Source organism: Rana temporaria, chromosome 4 (genome assembly GCF_905171775.1).
Source record: "Rana temporaria chromosome 4, aRanTem1.1, whole genome shotgun sequence".
Lineage (NCBI taxonomy): Eukaryota > Metazoa > Chordata > Amphibia > Anura > Ranidae > Rana > Rana temporaria.
The window spans coordinates 210,494,900-210,518,589 of NC_053492.1; the positions used below are offsets into that span (position 1 = coordinate 210,494,900).

General features: G+C 39.1%; 1 protein-coding gene across 1 annotated transcript in view; it reads right to left on the reverse strand.

Moving 5' to 3' along the window:
• Window positions 1–23,690, reverse strand: part of CSMD1 (CUB and Sushi multiple domains 1) — an 833,985-nt gene that overhangs the window by 110,354 nt on the left and 699,941 nt on the right. The window contains exons 50-51 of the mRNA XM_040349812.1: window positions 22,869–23,057; window positions 8,347–8,520 (exon numbers count right to left, since the gene is read on the reverse strand). Coding sequence (XP_040205746.1) covers window positions 8,347–8,520; window positions 22,869–23,057 — 363 coding nt within the window. The remainder of the gene's footprint in view (window positions 1–8,346; window positions 8,521–22,868; window positions 23,058–23,690) is intronic.

Sequence of the window (23,690 nt, forward strand, 5' to 3'; positions counted from 1 at the left end):
CAATCCACTTTATCATTGTTTCCCTTTTCATTTTATCTAGGATGGAGGATTTTAAGGTGTCCCTACATGTGTTGAAACATTTGTTCAGTCTAGAATTGTCTCCTGTAGCCCACTGAGATTTCTCTTTCAATATACAGTGCCCTTGTTGTGAGAGATTGTTTGGCTCTATAGGTATTCTGTCATGGAAGTATTCCTTAAGATATAACTTTCTGAATGATTGTTCCACATCAAATGCAATAGCACACAAATTATTTAGACAACACAGCCGTTTCTTTTTTTTTTTTTTTTTTACTGCTAGCAAAACTTGCAGCAGTCACACCACAGTGTATGCCTGTATTGATCTAGTTGAAATGGTGCACTCTTCTTTAAGGCCAGTTCCTGGCAGTTCTTATATATTATTGTGTCAACAAATGTCAGTATAGTTTCTACAAGAAGGTTTATCCTTGGTTAATATTGTCTATTTTAGCTGCTATACACAATAGACACAAATGGGAAAGTAGCCAGTTGGTTCCGGTTATTATCATCTATGCCTAGGCCTCTAGCCACTACTGAAACCTGGAGACGAGAACAGCACTTTCACTTTTGCAATAAAATAATTTATAGAAGTCTAGAGAAGCCTTTCTTGTTTTTTTTTTATCTGTGACTTAATTTAGAAGGTCTTACCTCACCTCCTATCCCTGTAATGGCCATACAGGAAATGGGGCGAGCAGTTGTCTCCTGGCCAGCAAGGCACAGAAATAAATAATACTTGGAAGTGCAGTCGCTGAATATCTAAGGGGGACATGCAAGGAAAATAAAAAACAACATTTTAGCTTGCACATAATTGGATGATAAAATCAGCAGAGTTTCCCCTCATTTCAGATCTACCCCTCTGATTTACAGCAACTTCACTTGCAAGTGTACCTTTCGTAAATAACTCCCAATGTATTTTATGTACTAAAGGCTGTTAACTTTGCAAGGGAAGTAGCACTTTGCAAGGTTATTTTCCCTAGAGCATATTGTATGAGGTGAGGCTCTGCTAACTTCTATCACCTAATCACACGCAGGCAATTTTTTTTTTTTTACAAATAAAATTATTAAAGGGTAACTTCACCCTAACTTTTATAGTGGCAATTGAAAAATTACAGTGACAACAGCTAATGTTAATCCCATGAAGGCCCTATGGTGAAAAGACATGGTGCAATTTTATTTTGTTGGGGGGGGGGGTAATGGATGATGTAATATGTGTATGCCTACTGTATCCCGACAGGAAAACCACAGAGAATCCCAGTGGGAAAAATGAGGACATGTTTTCTTTTTTCCCACCGGTATTCCCGGTGGTTTTTAAGTCAGCAGTTTTTCTATGAGGAAAGCCTGTGGTGGAGCATATACACGGCCGGGTTTCCCGACCAAAGCTCTCATGGCAGTTTTCCTGCTAGGAAAACCAGCCGTGTGTAGGGGGAAAAAGCTACCAAGCAGGTTCTCGGTTTCGCCTCGGTTTTCCCAGCAGTCTTTTTACCGCCAGGAAAACTTAGCTTCTTGAGGGTAGGGACTGATGTGAATGTGCAACATACTAGATGTGTCCAGCAAGTATTGCAAAGGATATTTAAAAAAAGATTTCAATGAAAAATCTTACAATTGAACATTGTCTCCATGAATAATTGACTTTGTAATTCCCTTTTCCTCTGCAAGCATTCTGATAGTGAGCCCTTGGTCACGATTGAGAACAGACTTCACTGTATCCACATTCCATTATGTTTTGACTGACAGTTCACTATAAGAATGATTGCAGAGGAAATGGAAATTGTCAAGCCAATTGTTCATGAAATTGTGAACATGAGAAGGGACACCATTTTGGTAGTGTGGATAACGTCCAAAGAGCCAAGGGATGATATGAAGAATTCAAAAATCGCTGGGAGCATTGTGTACACTCACAAGGTGCATACTTTGAAGGAGACAATGCACAATTGTAAAAGTTTTCAATTAAATAATTTTTAAAATATCATTCTCATTACTTTCCGGACACACATCGTATATGTAAAGCACTGAGTAAATTGACAGCACTATATAAGTACCTGTAATAAATAAATAATAAATATATAATAGAGAGAGTGCACATAGCCAGGTGGGGGACAGACACACACACACACTTTTAAATAAAGACATAAACAATATGAAAAATTAATTGTAATAAAGCTAAATAGATCAGTTAATGCAATGATTGATCTTATACCTTTCACCAGTAACAAAGAATTCAAGGTCTGTGTAAGCACTTTTTAATTGCAATACGTACAAGTATTAACCTCACAGGGTAACAAGCCTGAATAAAAGAGCCAGTTGCATTGTGCAGTCTTTGAGGAGAAGTAACTAGAAGAAAAAAGGGATCCAATAGTAGAAGTCTGGTGCTATTAAGCCTGCAACGTCCTTTTGGTATTAAATATAGTTGTTTGTTTAACCGCTTCCATACACGGCTTTTATACACACATCCATAACAGGCCTATTCTGGCACTTCTCTCCTACATGTACAAATCATAATTTTTTTGCTAGAAAATTACGCAGAACCCCCAAACATTATATATGTTTTTTTAGCAGACACCCTAGGGAATAAAACGACGGTCATTGAAACGTTTTATCTTGCATGGTATTTACGCAATAATTTTTCAAACGCCTTTTTTTTGGAAAAAAATTGTTTCATGAATTAAAAAAATAACAAAACAGTAAAGTTAGCCCAGTTTTTTTGTAAAATATGAAAGATGATGTTACACCGAGTAAATAGATACCTAACATGTCACGCTTTAAAATTGCGCACACTCATGGAATGGCGCCAAACTTCGGTACTTAAAAATCTCCATAGGCAACGCTTTGAATTTTTTTACAGGTTACCAGTTTCGATTTACAGAGGAGATCTAGTGCTAGAATTGTTGCTGGCACTCTAACGCACGCGGCGATACCTCACATATGTGGTTTAAGCGGCGTTTACATATGTCGGCGGGACTTGCGTGTGCGTTCGCTTCTGCGCGCGAGCTACTGGGGACAGGGGCGTTAACATTTTTTTTTTATTTCTTTTTTTTTACATATTTATTTCTTTTTTTACACTTTTTTTTTTTTTTTTTTTATTATCACTTTTATTCCTATTACAAGGAATGTAAACATCCCTTGTAATAGGAATGTGTGTGACATGTACTCTTTATGGATAGATGCGGGGTCAATAAGACCCCACATCTCTCCTCCAGGCTGGAAAGCATGAAATCGGTGAAAAAAAAATCACCGATCTCATGCTTACTGTTGCTTAGCAGCCGCAATTGCGGCTTTGTTTACTTACGGGGACCCGGGCGTGACGTCATCACATCGCGCCCGGGTCCTCCGACGGTCATAGAGATGACTGGTGTTCATCTGGTCACCAGTCATCTCTATGCTTCCTGCCAGCGCCAGACGATTCGTTCTCCGGGCCCCTGATGGCACGGGAGAGCCCGGAGAAGCACCGGATGGCGGCGGGAGGGGGGGATGTCCCCTCCCGCCGCCTATAAGAACGATCTAGTGGCGGAACCGCCGCTATGATCGTTCTTACGTTGTGCAGAATCGCCGGCACAAGAGAAGGATATCTGAATGATGCCTCTAGCTGCATGCATCATTCAGATATCCACCTGCAAAGCCCGGGTGGATGTCATATGACGTCCACCCGGATCGCTAGAGGTCCGTTGTGGACGTCATTTTACAATGGGCCAGGCGGGAAGTGGTTAAATACAAAATGGGGAGATTCTTGTTAATGATATTTACTATGTGGTAATATTGTTTAGAAAGAGTAGTTATGAAAGTAACTTTATATTTTGGTTTGGTAGTTTAAACATTCCTATTTTTAGAGGTTGCTATAATCTGGCCTATATCCATGCATTATTTTGAAAAAAAAACCTGCAAAAGCCTATTTTTAATTACTTAACACTCACTATGAAAAGTTTCTTAGATGTACTGTATCAGTTCCTGTGAGCATGCACAAACTCTCCTGTGGGTATTGATTTGATGGTGTGGGATGGGAAGCAGCTGGATGCACGCGCGATGAAATGTCGTGCAGAGGGCTTGCAAAAAGTTTTGGTGACTATAGTACCTGTATCCGCACAGCCCTGCAAATTAAGATCCAAAAAAACTAATCTAAAAATGTATTAATCACTAGAAATGCAAGTTTAAACACTTCAACCCCAGAAGGATTTGCCCCCCTAATGATCAGGCCATTTTTGTGATATGGCGCTTTAACTGACAATTTTGTTTGGGTACAACATCGCGGTCGTGCGATGTTGTACCCAAACAAAATTGACATCCTTTTTTTCCCTACAAATAGAGCTTTATTTTGGTGGCATTTGTGGTTTTTAGTTTTTGAAATTTAAAAAAAAAAAGAAAATTCTGCTATAATATATATATATATATATATATATATATATATAAAAAAGTATTCATCAGCTTAGGCCGATATGTATTCTATATATTCTTGGGGGGAAAAAAACGCAATAAGCTATAAAAGTTATCGCGTCTACAAACTATGGGATAGATTTAGGGACTTTTATTTGATTTTTATTGCTTTTACTAGTAATGGTGGCGATCTCGATTTTTAGCAAGACTGCGACATTGCGTCAAACAAATCTGACCCCAAATCACACTTTTTTGGGGACCAGTGACATTATTTAATTGATCAGTGCTATAAAAATGCACTGATCAATGTAAAAATGACACTGACATGGAAGGGGTTAACACTAGGGGGCAATAAAGGGGTTAGGTGTGTTGCCTGGGTGTGTTCTAACTGTAGGAGGGTGGGCTCACTGGGACATGACAGAGATCACTATTCCCAATCACTGGGAACAGAAGATCTCTGACAAGTCATTAGGCAGAATGGAGAATCGCCTTGTTTACATAGGCAGTTCCCCATTCTGCCTCCGTACACCGCAAATGCAGGTCGCGGGCCGACATCGAGTTGGCCGGTCACTGGCGGAGCGCTCGTGCCCGCTATACTCCTTGCACAGACCAACATACAGGTACGTCGGTTCATGCAGGAGAGCCAACCTGCTGCAGTAAATGTATGTGAGCTGGTCGGCAAGTGGTTAAATCATTCACATTTAGATTTAGACCACCAAAGTGGTGTCATCCCCACACAACAAAATATTGTCTATAAAACAACCATAACAATATATATTTGTGCAAAAAGAATTCAAATGAGAAAGTTCCTTCCACCATCCTCTATACAAGTATGCCAGGGAGGGGGAGAACTTGGCACCCATTGATGCCCCTCAACACTGTATGAAGTACTCACCATTGAATAAAAATAAATTATGTAACAGGAGAAACTCCATGCTTAAAAGGTAATATTTCTGAAGCTGTTCAGAATATAAACTATGGGCCAGATTCAGAAACAACTTACGACGGCGTATCTCCAGATACGCCGTCGTAAGTCTGAGTGTGAGGTGTCGTATCTTGGCGCCTAATTCAAAGAATCATATACGCCTCACGGTTGCCAAGAAACGAGCGGCGTAAGTCTCCTACGCCGTCGTATCTTGGGGTGCATATTTATGCTGGCCGCTAGGTGGCGCTTCCGTTGATTTCCGCGTCTAATATGCAAATCACCTAGATACGCCGATTCACAAACGAAGTTCCATCCGGTGCATCTATATACGCCGTTTACGTAAGGCGTCAGTCCGGCGTAACTTTACCCCTCATAAAGCAGGGGTAAGTCATGTTAGGTATGGACGTCGGAAACAGCGTCGTATTTTACGTCGTTTGCGTAAGTCGTCCGTGAATGGGGATGGGCGTAGGTTAAGTTCACGTCGACTAAACATTGAGCTGGCGTAATTTACGGAGGAAATTCGACGTGATACTGAGCATGCGCACGCATGCGCCGTGCGTAAAGCGCGTCATTTACGTGGGGTCACGAATCATTTACATACAACATGCCCACTACCAGCCTAGTTTGAATTAAGCGGGCTTACGCCAGCCCATTTACACTATGCCGCCGTAACTTAGAGCGCAAGTTCTTTCTGAATACGGGATCTGCCGTTTTAAGTTACGGCGGCGTAGTGTATCTGAGATACGATACGCCCGCCTAAAGATAGGCGATTCTTTCTGAATCTGGCCCTATATCTGTTTATATGTTGTTTGATCGCTTGTACTGCAAGGTTGTGTGGAACCAATGAATAAAGCACACAGACATCTAATGGTACCTCCCAAATGTTAGAGGACCACTGCAAATTATACATTTGTGACAATACTGTGCCAATGTCCTATAGATGGCCCAGTAATTGCAAAACAAATGACTGTAGATGCACATTGACCCATTCCCCAAAACACTTGTGGAGTGAGTCGATACCTGCCACAATAGGAAGCCCCTGTAAAGGGGTGCCCTGCTTGTGAATCTTTTGGGTGAGAGCGCTAATCGAGAGCCGGTCAAATGCTGGTTTTCCAGCATGCTCATCTGACAGAAGCCAGTCAAACCGGCTGCCATACACACGGGCTGAATGGCAACCAGTTTTTATTGAACCTGCTGTTTTTATTGGACTGGCTGATGTTGCCCGACATTCGGCCCATGTGTACGGGGGTTAAAGCTATGTGAGACTCCAGTATTTGGCTTTAGTTCCTGTTCCACTATGCATTGAAAGCAGTCAACAGCAGAACTTTGTTCCCTTCTAGAGGATCGAAATTTGTATCACCCCTAAGCATGACACTGCTGCTAACCCCATAAGTATCTAAACTTGAGTCTACATGCAATAGTTCCAAACTAAACTTAGCACAAAGGTTGGAAAAAACATAACTTCAAAAGAATTATCAAAACTAGAAGAAGCAGTTTGGTTTAGAACACGTTGAAATGGGGAGTAGGAGAAAAAGAGAGACCACTGGACTAAAGTAAAAGTTCTTCCTCAGTAAGAGGTACTCCAGATAAATTCACATTGTGTGAAATTAAAGAGTCTACTTTGATGTATTTTTGGTGACCAGATATTCTATTTCTTCCCCCTCTGCAGCCTTACTTCTTTTGCTTATCTTTTTCTTGTGTTTTTTATCTTTGGCAATTTTGTAATAGCTGAAAGAAGTGTCCTTTTTTGTACACTATCCACTTGAATCCTTGAAAACACAGAGCTTATTGATACCCTTGAGGCTGTAGAGGCTCTTGACACTCCTGTGTCGGAAGCTTCTAAATGTGAGTCTGAGGGTTCAGGTGAGAAAAAATTAACCCATTTATTTACCTGTCTGGTTTTCTTTTTTTAGAGTGAGGAGCCACATTATGTGCTGTATCTGTAGGAAGGTGAATGGACTACCTAGGGGGACCATCACTAAGCACATAACACAAATCAGGCACAGAACTTAATTGCTCTTAACTTTGCTTCACACTTTAGTAAATAGAGTCCTAAATATTAAACCTTACTTATCCAAATTTTCAAGTTTCTAAACATTCATCAAATTTCAAAATAAGTCTTTCTCAGATACACTCTTAACCATTGTAGATACCATTAGAATTTAGCCATAAACAGTCTGTAACTCTAAAATAGTCATAAGGCGTTTTCGGTTTATATATAAGAGTTGTTTAAGGTTCCTTTCACAGTAGGTGGACTCCGTCGCTACGGAGTCCGCCAGCTCAGTGGGAGATCTGTCCGCAGATCTCCGCTGAGCTGGCGGATGACAAGCCCCTCTCTGCTCACTGAGCAGGGAGGGGCTTGTGCAGCGCCGCTGTCTCCTATGGAGAGATCTGATGAAAACGGACAGCATGTCCGTTTTCATCAGATCTCACCCCATCCGATCCGCCATGGACGGATGGGGACGTATTGCCATACATCTGATCGGATCGGGTCGGATGTCAGCGGACATGTCTCCGCTGACATCCGACTCTCCATAGGACTGCATGGAGTGGCCGTTCAGATCCACTGTCAAAACTGACAGGCGGACATGAATGATCTGATTGTGTGAAGGGGCCTAAATCTTATGTTTTATGTAATAAGGCAGCATAATACTTTTGCTTTGAACAGTGCAGTATAGTATAACTACAGCTGTTACTGATGTAATGAGTAGGGAAGTAATATGTATATGTATGCTTTTATTATTCAGAAAAAGTTTTATTTTTCAGAAAATCCCCAAAGGTGACCAAACTGCTTCAATTTCTAGTATTTATTTTTGGATAGGGCAAAGTACAGGTTTGGAACAGCTTCTTAGATTTATTTACTGTAACACCAAATGATTATTGTCAAATAAACCTTATACAGGAAATTACTATCTACTTTTAGAGTAGAGCAAAGGGTAGATTGGTCCCGAACATAAGGCTGTAATTGCAACATAACTTATATGTTGCAGAAAATGTCCTCTACTGTATATAAAGGATATTTCTCTTTTTTATAAATGTACCTGAGCAGTGAGGAAGCGTCCCACTCCATCTACTGTCTTCTTGGCAAACTCTGGTTGAATTTCCTATAAGTATATGTGGTCCAGTGCAAGAGTAGTGGATTTTTGACCCATATATGAATTTATCCCCACTTAGAACAGCATTAGCAGGAACACCAGGATGACCACATGATATAGCTGTAAATAGTAAAAGAATCTGATTAACATACTAACAACATAAGTAATGAATATTACAGTACATACTACTTTACTAGATGTATTCTTTCTGTAAATATTTAATTTGAAATTACTTTTTGAAATATACTGTTAATGTAATAACAATAATAATGTATTAATAATGTCTTATCCAATAAGGAGTTATACAATACATTATTGCTGTTACTGGGTTCATTTAGCACACTTTTACAATTCCTACCATATGATGATGAAAATTATATATTGATGACATAGATCTTGAGACTTACAAGTAGACTTTTTTTCTGTGGCAGGGAAATTATAATCCTAAATTGGACATCTACGAGACCTTTAGACATTAATGATGTAAAACAACTGGTAAATGCAATTTTGCCTCTCTATAGGCTCACCTAAGAAACAAGGGGCCACACAGAGTAAACATTTCATGTTTATTGTTTCTGTTTATTTTGCATTGACAGCACTGTTATATGCTTCTTTTACTTTGTACAGTGTAACTTTAAAGGCTAAGGGGCAGACCCTTAAAGAAATTACGCCGGCGTATCTGTTGATACGCCGCGTAATTTCAAATTTTGCGCGTCGTATCTTTGTTTTGGTATCCACCAAACAAGATACAACGGCATCTGTGTTAGATCCAACAGGCGTACGCCTTAGTACGCCGTCGGATCTAAGATGCAATTTTCCGGCGGCCGCTGGGTAGCGTTCACGTCGTAATCCGCGTTGAGTATGCAAATTAGCTTTTTCCGACGATCCACGAACGTACGAGCGGCCGTCGCATTCTTTTACGTCGTTTCCGTTCGGCTTTTTCTGGCGTATAGTTAAAGCTGCTATCTGGTGGCGTACTCAATGTTAAGTATGGCCTTCGTTCCCGCGTATAATTTTGAAAATTTTACGTCGTTTGCGTAAGTCGTCCGTGAATGGGAATGGATGCCATTCGTTCACGACGAAAACAATGACGTCCTTGCAACTTCATTTGGAGCAATGCACCCTGGGAGTTTTGACAGACGGGGCGCACGCAGTTCGTTCGGCACGGGGACGCGCTTCATTTAAATGAAACACGCCCCCTACTCGCCGCATTTGAATTCCGCGCCCTTACGCCGCGAGAGATACACTATGCCGCCGTAACTTACGACGCAAATTCTTTCAGGATTCAAAGATTTGCAAAGTAAGTTACAGCGGCGTAGCGTATCTTACATACGCTGCGCCCACGCAAATGTATGTGGATCTGCCCCTAAGTAGGCTAAGTTCACATGTTTTTCTAAACTCCAGCTCCCTTAGGTACCAATATAGCATTAATGTATTTCTTTTGCAGAAAAAAATCTATTTATCCTACACAGATGTTACCTCAGTGTCAATACTTGTTGTATAAAGAAATGTCTCCATTACTTCCTGAACAGACAGAACAGATGTGAAAACTTAAGACACAGGAAGGAGTTTACCAGCTGACCTCACCAACACACATCCTGAATCTGCTCTCCTCCTTTCTGAAGATTGCTCACATTAACTCCTCAGGTGCACATTTTTCCAGTGCAATCAGTGATCACCTTTCTCACTAAATACACAGCCATAGATTGTTCATTTGGCAGAATGTGTAGGAGCTGAGCAATCAGATGTACCATCTCCTTTGGATTTACCATCAACTATGTAGTGCAACGGCCTGCCTTATTGGACACAGTGTGATTGGATGTGTTCTTCTATTATATAGTTTTGGTAAATCTAAAGAAGTTCGTACAGAGATTGTATAGTATATGGCCACCTTTTTTTTAAAAGGGTAAGTTTATTGTACACAAGATACAATAGTACAAACTGAGGTAAAACACAGAAAAATTTGCAAAAAGTGGTCAAGTATCACCATGTAGAATATGCATTTTGTTCATTCATTACACTTAGAACAGATATTGAAGGAACAATTATGTAATCCAAACCTTAGTCATAAACTGGAAGTATAAATCAGCAGTACGACAGTATATATCAATACAGTAATCCAAAAATAAGAAAGGATCCATAGGTCCCTATCTTTGGTCATTGTCTTGGATATTAGGGGGTAAATGGTCATCTTTTTACACCTAAAATTAACTAGTTGAACTTAGTATGACATTAATTGTTATTGACACACCAAACACAGAAGCAAACACACATTTTTCCACTTGAAAAAATGTGCAACCCGCAACTCTCCAAAATGTCCCATGAGCTAATTTGCCCCATGTAGAACATGCCCTATGTATGTCACCGGAAAAGTAAGCCAACAAACATACGTTCCAACTACGCTAGATATGAATGGGTCCTGAAAGTGAAATGTGTTTGTTTACACAAGAACAATAATATTCACATCTGTGGGTTTCCGAAAGCATGGTAAACTGCACAGAAAATGCAAGCTTTGCTGTGCGTTTCAGAAATGGCCTGCAAATGCACCAAAAAGCAAAGTAAAAAAAAAAAAACATGCTCCACTCTTGGAAAAGGTTCTGGAGCTTCAAGGTGATTGGGCTGCCCTATGCTTCATAAACAAAAACAATCCACAATGCAAAAAAAAAAAATGTGTGGGGATGCGAGTTACTGCTAAGCAGAGATGTAAACAGGGCATGACAGCTGAGTGTCTCCATCCAGTCCCTTCTATGTACTTGTACAGTCTATATAGTTGGCCATACACTATGCAACCTGATTGTACAATCTCTGTACAGTTTCCTTTGGATTTATCAGAACTTTGGAACAGGATGACCCACCCATCTATCTATTCATTCTATATCCAATTACGTAGGCCCTTGCACTACATAGTTGATGGTAGATCCAAAGGAGATTGTACAATCTGATTGCATAGTGTATGGCCAGCTTTATACAAGTACATAGAGAGGAGTGGATGGAGGCACTCAGCTGCCAAGCCCCATTCATATTTCTGTGAAGTGGGAACTCACAATCCTGAATGTGTTTTTTTGGATGTTTTGGAGCACTTTCGCTTGTCAGTCATAGTACAGCCTATTCACTTAACTTGGCTGCCCTATGTGCAACAATTGTCCCAACGAAGCTCCAAAACTTTTTTTAGGCTGGACCGTGGTGCATTTTTTACTGTTCTTTTTGGTGCATTTGTAGCGCATGTCTGAAACGCACGACAAGTTATGCATTTTCTGTGGAGTTTGCCATGCATTCAGAAACACACAGATGTGAATGGAGCCTCATTATTCTTTTCACTTTCAGCCCTCATTCACATCTAGCCTAGTGAGAGCACACATTTTTTGCATAGGGCAGCCCATTCATTTCAATGGCATACACGTGGCATTTATATATTCTATTTTACACTTGATATCAAGGTTGTAGTGTTTTAGCAGCAGGAAGACCCGAAAGGGTTAATTTTCACCTAGCAGATTTATTGTTTCACCAATTTCTTACCCAAGTTCCACTGAGCGCAAATTTTTCCTTTTCCCTGTTTACACATACATGTGGCAACTTAGCTCATGGAACATTTTGGCATGGTGCAGGTTGCATGTTTTTACTGTGCATTTTGCAGCGGTTGTCGCTGGTTTTTATGTGTCAAAATGTGTGGTTGCTTCTGTCTTTAGTGTGCAGTTAACAATTAATGGCACAGAAAGTACAACTAGGTAATAAAATGGTGTAACTAACCAGTGCAACCACCCTAAATATTAAAAACACAAAAATACATATGTATTATAACCCAAGTTGCAGCCAACACTCTGTTGGTGTGTTCACAGCCAACCACCATGCAATTATTTGGAAAATAAAGTGTGGCGCAACAGGTATGTGAATAAATACACACAAAAAAAAATCCAACTTAACAAAACAATGAAATGTACCACATAGTAATGAATATGTGATGTCTGATAATGACTCTAGTAAAACTAATTTCAATTATAATCACAAACACCTATATTTGATGTGAACAAATAAAAGAAAACAAAAAAAAAGCAATAATCTCATAACAGTCTGTGAAACCACTTTTTTACTATGAAAATTCTTCTTGCTTCTCAGTGCTTCTGGTGACCCACCATCAACAGGTGAAGGGCTCGCTCACCTTAAATATCTGACCCCACAAAAGAGTCAAATATGCCTTTAACACACTCCTCCTATAGAAAATGCAGCTACATCTCCTTACCTTCCCATTCAGGGATATATCTGCCACCTTTACCTCTTTGATTCTCGATCCTCAGTATGTTATATCATGAAACAAAACAGAAACACCATAGTGCTCTTCATTCTCCCACATGTATTGCTTAGACCTAGAGGCTGCTGACACCACCAACGTACCAGAGTATCAGGATGAAGAGCTGATGGTTTTTACATGCCTGTTATCATGATGTTCTCGTGAGTGTTTTAATCTTGTTTTTTCTTTGATTAATGTGGGAGAATGGAGAGCACTATAGTGTTTCTGTTTTGTTTCATGATATAGTATCCTGAGGATGGAGGGTCGAAGAGGTAAAAGTTATGGAAGGAAGTAAGGAAGATAAGGAAATCTAGCTGCATTCTCTATAGGAGTGTGATAAAGGCATATTTGACTCTGTAGGGAGGTCAGATATTTAAGGTGAGCGAGCACTTCACCTGTTGGTGGTGGGTCACCAGAAGCACTGTAAAGAAAGAAGAATGTTTATAGGACACAAGTGGTTTCGTAGACTTTTATGAGATTATTGGTATTTTTGTTTTATTATTTTTGTTCACATTTATGTGATTTTAAATGAGTGGAGTTTTAATAGAGTCATTAGTAAACTTCACATATTTATTACTATGTAGTACATTTGATTGTTTTGTTCAGTTGGATTTATATTTTTTGTGTGTTTATTCACATACCTGTGGCGCCACACTTATTTACACATTTTTCTAAGTAGTTAATTTTAGGTGTATAAAGGTGGCCATGTACTATACAATCTAATTGTACAATCTCTGTATGATCTCCTTTATATTTACCAAAACTATATAATAGGAGTACACACCATCTATCCAATCACTCTGTTTACAGTCAGACAGGCCCTTGCACTACATAGTCGATGGTAGATCTAAAGTAGATTGTACAATCAGATTGTATAGTGTATGGTGAGCTTTACAGAATCCAGGACATACTTCTGTTTTCAATACTAGGTTCTGATCCCCATAAGCTGTTATCTGACCTCTCAGCTCCTGCACACTCTGGAAAATAACCGTCTATGGCTGTGTGAGAATGGTGATCACTAATTGCATTGGAAAAACATGCATCTGCAGAGGTTAATGGGACTGATGTCCTGGAATGGGGAAGGCAGATGCAGGGTGTGTGTTAACGAGGTCAGCTGGGGAACTCCTTCTTGTGTCTTAGCAGTTTTCATGTCCTAGGGCCCATCCTGGAAGTGATGATCTTTTTATACAACAAGCACTGACAGTGAGATAAGGGCTGCATAGAATAAATAGTAAGCTTCTTTATTTCTGTAAAAGTAGTACATTATGCATAACGCATAATTGATATTGGTTCGTAGAGGAGCTGAAATTTTGAAAAAAAAATTAAACGTAGCCTTTAACCAAAATGTACTAATGTAATTGAATCTGTTCAATGGACATATAAACAATACTAAATAAAAAAAAATTGCTATATTGCTAGTTCTATCCAGTTAACAGTGACTTCAGGACTAGCAGTATTGACCGTAGCAACTTTCACAATTTAGCTAATATTTTTGTTACCATGCATGATACTGAAATGGCATGTAACACTGTGTTGTCTATATTTTCCTACAATAATTAATTTAAAGCAATAATTGGTGCACAGATTACATCAAACAGTAGAACTTGAGGAATTTTACAAAGCTGGTTGGGTCAACACATGTGAGGTCACTTTAAAAAACAATAGACCGGCCTTTCAATAATTGTATATTTGTATCAGATGCAAATCATTTTCAGTCAGTTTCCAATTTGTCCTGTCATTCACATTGCACAATTGTGGCAACGATTGTGTGTCCGTGTGTGTCTGTGTGAGTGTGTGTATTCATGTGTTCATTGATGCTTTACTTTAAAGAACATTTTTTTTAATTAAATTGTTTTTCAGAGAAAGTAGACACTTCATCGAAAAATGGAAAATTTTATTTTCTTCATTCTATTGCTATATTCCAAGGCAAAACTAACAAAAAGGCGATTACAGTTCCTAATTGCTAATGAGGCAGCTTTTTGAACTACTGTAAATAATTTTCCTAGGGACACTTACATTCCCTGGATCTCTTATAATTTTCTCTTAATGACTATAGGTAGATTGAGAGATAGCACAAGGGGAAAGTAAAAATAATTTCATTGTTGATTTCCACAGGCCACATTTCCTTATAAACTGTTTTAGGAGCAAACAGTGATGTAGAATCATTTGAGAAGAAAAATGCTTAACAGGAAACTTAGAGCTTCATTTCATTCCTTTTCTTACTTACACACCTTCTAAATAATACAAAAATTCCATTCATTGTTACACGTAATCTCTTGTGATATTTCATCACTTATGTTTTCATTTTAGTTGTTTGCTTCCTCTCGGGCTGTGTTCAAGGCTGCAGTAAATCATCCTGCCCCTTATTTCTGTTGTTACGAAAACCTTAACTGCAATACACTTTTAAAGAAATTACATGGAGCGCATTAACCTCTTCCATTCCCTTTGGGGACTCCACAATTGTCTACATGGGTGCAATTGTTTCAGTTCACCAGGCTCTTTACCTTGATTTACCCTGTAATCAAGTTATTGCGGCAGCAGAAACATGTTTTCATTTGTACTCAAAATGTTGTTATAACTCATCCACACTCTTGTTTTTCAGAAATATGACTTACTGTATTTAAAAAGTATATTTCAAGGTCACAAACACACAGTACTGTTTCTTGTATCAACTGATAAATGCAGAAATTATGTACACTACAGCATTATGTTTTGTGTATGTGACCTTTACAAAATAATAGACATCATTTATTTCAACAGCAAAATATAACACCTTAATTTTTCAGAAAGCTAAGGCATATGCATGGAGATGTTTGTAAAGAAAGATTAGCATGGCATGTACACCCTGTGAATTCTGAATATTTTTGTTTTTGTCAATTTTAGAGTGGACCAGTGCTCACTGTATTTCTAACCAAACTGCAGGCAGTCATGTAAACTGGGCACCTATATGTGCATGTATGCAAGGTCAGATACAAGTTAGAGCAATCTGGGAGCCAAAAAACCAAGGGAGTTACAATATGAAGTAAAACTTTTTTTCTGGCCATTCCAGCTCTATACTGGTCAATCTTTCTCATGGATAGCCTTATAGAGAGCGAATGAGCAGCAGGGCTAGATGGGAAAATCAGGAAATAAAGCTTAACTAAACCCAATAACAAAAATTTATTATTTTTCAACTTCCCAGTCATTAGATGTGGTGACTACATTTATTTATGTATTTATTTCCAGTAAAAAACTTTTTTAGCGACTGCAAAAAATAACTGTTGATCTTTCCAGAAATGCAATATCCCTGTCACCTCTTGAGAGCTGACCTGTGAACTCCTAATCTCCCCATCCCTCATAAAGTGGACATATACAAAGGCAGAGGTGTATGAGGGAGTAAATATAGTTAATCAGAGACAAAAAGTATGTTCATAGAAATACCAGACTGACGTGACTAATAGTGTACAGAACAACCCTAACCTTAATAGTGGGTTTACATTGCAGGTCTTTTTTTCATTAAAAGAATCATCAAAAACTGTGTGCCTGTTTCTACTGTTTACTTTTTTTGCAAATAACAAGGGGTATTATGTACCCCTTACTCATTTGCTAGAAGAAGAGCCGGTAACTTGGATCCCCCTTATTGATCAGGGGCTTTCAGTTTCTCATATTTCCCCAACCTACATACCCCACAACCATCAGGCCAGGATTGAAGGGAAGAGGCTCTTGTGCTCATCAACATGGGGACACAAATTGTATTGCTTTGGAATTTTATTGCTAGGGGATATTTTATATGAGTCAAGCTGTTATTTAGGTTTACTGGCACTTTAAATAACAGTTCATGTTTTCAGAGTATCTTTTTTTCACCCCTTTATTTCTTCTAAAGTCATGAATAAAAAAATTATTTAAAAAAATGAAAATATTGCTACGTCCCCTACACAGCATAGGTGGGACCATTGAGAGTATACGAGAGTATACAGCTATGGTGCTTTTTCCGCACACATACTATTTACATCTATGTCACTTTTTCTTTTTTTTATTAATTCATCTTTTATTATTATTATTTTCCATTACAATAAGGTCTTTCCCAGGAATCAGGTGGATTCCAAGTCCCTCTGAGTGGAGTCAGGGGCTGTGTGGGTGTCTGCAAGAGGCAGATGTCATTTGGAGAAAGCCAGGTTTGAGCTTGACTCCAGGAAACTGTTTGTTCTGACGAACAGAGATTGAGCAGCAGGACGCTGACAGAAGAAACGCGAGGTTTGAGCTTAACGTTAGGAAACTGTGTGTTCTGAGGAACAGAACTAGGCCTAGGCTAAAGGCCTGAAACAGCCGGATGGCAAGTGTGTGAAAGCCAGGAGGCTAAACTGTTGAATTTGTCAAGATACAGGAATGGTGGAACCCCCCCCCCCCTGCGAGGGCTACTATTGTATTTGTGAACGTTCCTGTTTTTTAAATAAAAGTTTGCTACCAGGCCCTTAAAAACTCAGTTCTGGATTGGCATACTCACTGGAAAACGCATCTATCGCTGGAGTCTAATAACCCCAATCTTACAGGTATAATACACTTTTTGTGTATGCGTTTCAACAGGTTAGCTGCAATTGACCAGAAAGTAGAACTTTAGTCAATTAATTTGGAATAGAGCAAGGGAGGGTTACAGTTGTGCTCATAAGTTTACCCTAACAGAATTTATGATTTATTGGCCATTTTTCAGAGAATATGAATGATAACACAAAAACTTTTCTTTCACTCATGGTTAGTGTTCGGCTGAAGCCATTTATTATCAATCAACTGTGTTTACTCTTTTTAAATCATAATCACAACAGAAACTACCCAAATGACCCTGATCAAAAGTTTACATACCCCAGTTCTTAATATAGTATATTGCCCCCTTTAACATCAATGACAGCTTGAAGTCTTTTGTTGCATTTGTGGATAAGGCTCTTTATCTTCTCAGATGGTAAAGCTGCCCATTCCTCTTGGCAAAAAGCCTCCAGTTCCTGTAAATTCTTGGGCTGTCTTTCATGAACTGCACGTTTGAGATCTCTCCAGAGTGGCTCAATTATCTTGAGGTCAGGAGACTGAGATGGCCACTCCAGAACCTTTAGTTTATTCTGCTGTAACCAATGACAGGTCGACTTGGTCTTGTGTTTTGGATGATTGTAATGTTAGAATGTCCAAATATGTCCCATGCACAGCTTTCTGGCTGATGAATGCAAATGTTCCTCCAGTATTTTTTGATAACATACTGCATTCATCTTGCCATTAATTTTGACCAAATTTCCTGTGTCTTTGTAGCTCACACATCCCAAAAACATCAGCGAACCACCTTTCATCATAGGCCTTGTTGACTCCTTCAAATGTAGCGTTTATGGTTGTGGCCAAAAAGCTAAATTTTGGTCTCATCCTTCTAAATGACTTTGTTTCAGAAGGTTTGACTCTTGTCTCTGTGTTGTTTGGCGTATTGTAAGCGGGATACTTTGTGGCATGTGTGTAGTAATGGCTTTCTTCTGGTGATTCGACAATGCAGCCCATCTTTCTTCAAGTGCCTCCTTATTGTGCATCTTGAAACAGCCACACCACATGTTTTCAGAGAGTCCTGTATTTCACCTGAAGTTATTTGTGGGTTTTTCTTTGCATCCCGAACAATTTTCCTGGCAGCTGTGGCTGAAATTTTAGTTGGTCTACCTGACCATGGTTTGGTTTCGGAACAGAATTCCTAATTTTCCACTCCTTGATTAGAGTTTGAACCTGCTGATTGGCATTCTCAATTCCTTGGATATCTTTTTACATCCCTTTCCTGTTTTATACAGTTCAACTACCTTTTCCCACAGATCTTTTGACAATTCTTTTGTTTTCCCCATGACTCAGAATCCAGAAACGTCAGTGCAGCACTGGATGAAAAATGCAAGGGTCTGTCAAGAGTCCAAAAACGCATTGGCCTTTTATACACACACTAATAACAAGCAAACAGATCACATGTGAGGATGTTTACCTTTAATAGCCATTCAAACCCCTTTGTGTCAACTTGTGTGCATGTTATAAGGCCAAAATCACCAGGGTATGTAAACTTTTGATCAGGGTCATTTGGGTAGTTTCTGTTGTGATTATGATTTAAAAAGAATAAACACAGTTGATTGATAATAAATGGCTTCAGCCAAACACTAACCATGAGTGAATGAAAAGTTTTTGTGTTATCATTCATATTCTCAGAAAAACGGCCAAGAAATCATAAATTCTGCCAGGGTATGTAAACTTATGAGCACAACTGTATATCCCCTGTCTAATTTATTTGTCCCCATATATGCCCCATAGCTAAACAGAAAGTGAGAGGAATCCTTGCAAATTAAGAGAATTCCTTGGGTAACCCCAGGTCACCAGAACTAGTGTACTCATTGGAAGACTTTTATGCCGCGTACACACCATCACTTTATTTGATAAAAAAAACGTAATTTTTAAAAACGTCAATTTAAATGACCGTGTGTGGGGGAAAACGTTGTTTTAATTCTTATGAAAAACGACAAAAAAAAATTTGAAGCATGCTTCAATTTTTTGTGTCGGTTTTTAAAACGTTTTTTTTGTTTCACAAAAATTGACCGTGTGTAGCAAAAAACGACGTTTAAAACGACGTTTTTAAACCCGCGCATGCCCAGAAGCTAGTTATGAAGCGAGCTTCAATGGAAAAAAGTGGTGAACGTAACTTCGCTTTGCTAGAGCATTGTGAAAAAACGATGGTGTGTAGGCAACGTCGTTTTTGAAAATTGAAGTTTCAAAAACATAGTTTTTTACTTCACAGAAAATTTCGTTTTTTTTCATCACATAAAGTGATGGTGTGTACGCGGCATTACTCTATTACTTTTCTGGGAACAACCCAACATTTGGGGTTTTCTTTCAATGATAATGTTAAATAGGACAGGTAGAGAGTGAAAATCTCATTAACGAGGGCACAGACAGCAATAAAAACTGTCATGTGTTCTAATCCCTATCCCCTCTATCCAACTGTAAAAAAAAAAAAAAGTGTTGCCTGTAGTTATACTTAAGGCTGAACTCCGCTAAATACACAATTGTAGTACATATAAAAGAGCTTTTACCTGTAAAAGGATTTGTATTTTTGTTCATCCAGCCTGGAGATTTACACAGCCCTAGTAGGCATCACAGTCAAGTCAGTGATCTAACGTTTTTCTTTTGCAGCTAAGCAATAAGGTTTGGTCATCTCTCTCATAAGCCTTACAAACGATCAGTCCATCTGATGAGAATGGTCTGAAGGACTGTTGTCATAGGTTAACCGATGAAGCTGACTGATGGTCCGTCGCACCTACACACCATCGGTTTAAAAAACGAACGTGTCAGAACGCGGTGATGTAAAACACAACGACGTGCTGAAAAAAACGAAGTTCAATGCTTCCAAGCATGCGTCGACTTTATTCTGAGCATGCATGGATTTTTAACCGATGGTTGTGCCTACTAACGATCGGTTTTGACCTATCGGTTAGGAATCTACTGGTTAAATTTAAAGCAAGTTGGCTTTTTTTAACCTATGGATAAATAATCTATGGGGCCCACACACGATCGGTTTGGACGGATGGAAACGGTCCATCCGACCGTTGTCCTCTGGTTAACCTATCATGTGTACGAGGCCTTACCCAGCCTGAGACTGGAGAACGAAAGAGCATCAGGCATATATTACTGGGCTGACATTGGTCTATCCTCATGTCAAAATATTCTTTGTCAGCATAATTGGCGTGCAGCACAGCTAATACGCCTCTGGACCTGCATTTACCTCCTTCAGTCATAGTATTGTTATATAGGGGATTACAAAATACCAAGATAATTAAAAGTCTGTTACTTTTACGGACTGTATAAGTTAATTAATTGGTGTCCGTTATATGTACATGTAGTTCAGGTTTAAAGTTTCAGGTTTAAAGTGTGCCCCCCTCCTCCCCATCCCTGCTATCAGGAGGAAAAGATAGATGCACACATGACAGAAGTTTTTTAACTTTGTAAAAAAGGCAAGAAAGATCATTCCTGAAACTAGACAAAATCAATGATGGTATTGTTATCATTTTAATTGTATTAGAATTAGAAAGTGTCTATATCATTGTATGTTTACAACTACTTTTGGGCTGAATTTCTCTTTTCATAATAAACAGAAGCGTTTTCCAAAGCCATTTCTGGCTCAGCCAGCCCAATGTGCTTTTCTCTCACTTACATCATCCACAGGAGGTTTAAAATCTTGTCAGTTTACTTGAATTTTTAAAAGGATTTTCAGATTTCATCACTTCCTGTAGCATGTATCAGCATTCACTTCCTGTTAGGTTATCTCACAGAAGCTTTCACTTCCTTGTTGCATCACAGAAGAGGGTGTGATAGGGTGTGTTCACCACTCTGGACCACACCTCTCTCATTACAATACCACCTTCCACCCACTTCCTATACAATCTGATTGTACAATCTCCTTTAGATCTCCCATTAGCTATGTAGTACAAGGGCCTGCCTGATTTTCTACAAATTGAATGGATTGTGTGATGCCATTTTCCATAGTTCTGGTAAATCTAAAGGAAATTGTACACAGATTGTACAATCAGATTTCTTTATTGTACATCACGGAACACAGAGTCTAGTAATTACTAAGTCTGTGTGTGTGTGAAAAAAAAAAACTAGACTCTGTGTCCTGTGATGTACTCCAAGTAAATGATTTTATAGGTAAGCTGTTATAAAAATCCTATTTTCATAGTGTATGACCATCTTTATATACTGTGGGGTAGATTCACAAAGGAGATACAACGGCGTATCTCCAGATACGCCGTCGTATCTCTGAGTCTGGCCTGTCATATCTATGCGCCTGACTCATAGAATCAGTTACGCATAGATTTCTATTAGATCCGACCGGCGTAAGTCTCTTACGCCGTCGGATCTTAACTGCATATTTACGCTGGCCGCTAGGGGCGTGTATGCCGATTTACGCCTAGAATATGTAAATCAGCTAGATATGCAAATTCACGAATGTACACCCGGCCAACGCAGTACAGTTACGTCGTTTACGTTAGGCTTTTCCCGGCGTAAAGTTACCCCTGCTATATGAGGCGTATATGTGGCATACCAATGTTAAGTATGGCCGTCGTTCCCGCGATGAAATTTAAAAAATTGACGTCGTTTGCGTAAGTCGTCCGTGAATGGGGCTGGACGTCATTAACGTTCTCCTGGGACATCAGGGGTGTCCCAGGAGACTGCATGCAGCCCAAAGGCATTTAGCATGCAGCCTGAGCCCATCTGATGGAACGCTGGGGAAGCCAGGCAAATGCATGTGTGGAGATGTGCCTGGTATGCTGTAAAAACTTGACTAGTGAAGGTGTGCTAATGAAGTCAGCTGGTAAACTCCTTCCTGTTTCATACTGGTTCCCCTGTCTCTGTCTGTATACCAGGGAGTCTCTGAGGCTTTCTAAAAAATACAGCAAGGGCTATGGTAAGGCTTTGTTCTCAAATCAAAGAAAGCTTGTATTTGTTTGCAACTGAGGTACATTGATGGTATATTGGTACATACTGTAGGGGAGCTAGGTTTTTTACCATCTGCGTCCCATTGGGGAGATCTGCCTTCACTTACTGTCTCATAGCCAAACAGGAAGTGAGAGGAAATCCATCCAAATTAAGGAAATTCCTTTGGCGAAACCTCAGGTCACCAGATCTAGAGTCTCCATTGGAGATTTTTACTCTTTTTTGCGGACAACCCAAAATTTTAGATTTTCTTTTACTTTCACTTTCAATGATAATAGTAAACAGAAGAAACAGAGAGGGTGATGAGGGCACAGACAACAAAAAACTGACAGGTGTTCTAATCTCTCTCCGCTCTACCCAAAATAAAAATAAAAGACTTACATTTAGTTATACTATAAGGCAAATCATTGTCACTACATAGATCACCAATCCATTGTGCCTGGTGTTGTGTTACATGACATATTGCAAAAACTGTTATAACTCAGTCTTTGATAACTTTTCAGCATCTAAGCTAATATAGATAAGAATAAACTAATACAAATAAAATTTGGTGAAATAATACTTTGACATGTTTTACTATATGGAAATGTTACTCTATAAACTGCAGCAAATATTTCATTTTCATCCATCCCGGTGTTACATAGGCATTTTAAAAGCTGTACAAAAAGAATAATTTTGTTATTTTTGTAATAAATAGAACAGGGTATAGAAAACTTACGTATACACTTAGAAAGTGATCTGTCCCACATGCCATTCGCCTTGCAGTTAAGAACAGATGATCCTAAAAGATAGTAACCCTTTTTACAATGATAGGTCACACTGATTCCATAACGAAAGTTTTCAGGGTAGTTCAGTTGTCCATGACGAATAGCATTTTCCACAAAACCAGGATCTGTGCAGTTTACCACTGTAAAGGAGATAAGAGTTTGCAATATATTTTAGATCATAGGTAAATAAAAATAATGTCTAGTGCCAACAAGATAAATAAAAAATAATTGCTATGAACTCTTAGGGCAAACGTTCTAAATACACTTTCTAAACCAATTATATTCAGCACTCAGCAGTTCTAGACCAGAATAGTGAGTAAACTCTTTACTTGCCTCTTTTGTGGTGAAATAAAACATTTAGACAAAAATTACAAAAATCTGTCCTTTGTAACATGTATTCAGGAACATTGTACTCAGATGTAAAGGTTTGTTTGAAGCCACTGTGACTTCACACAAATGCTTCCCTGGACAATGACACAGGTATTAAAAGATATTAAAGTGGAAGTTCAGCCTAAAACAAACTATCTTTAAATCTACTCGCAGCCACATTCTAAGACTAACCCTGTAAAGCGAAAGTTGCTTGGGAAATGATATCACCCATATAGTTACTATGGGGCTTCCATTGTTGGCTGCCTCTTCTGCACACTCCCACACACAGAAGCTGCCGCTGACAGCCCAGCATGGGACCGGACTGGTGGGGCTTCAAAAAAGGTATGTGTAGCGATGTATTCTTTAACGGACTATATAGCTTAGTCTTCAAATTTGTCTGCCAG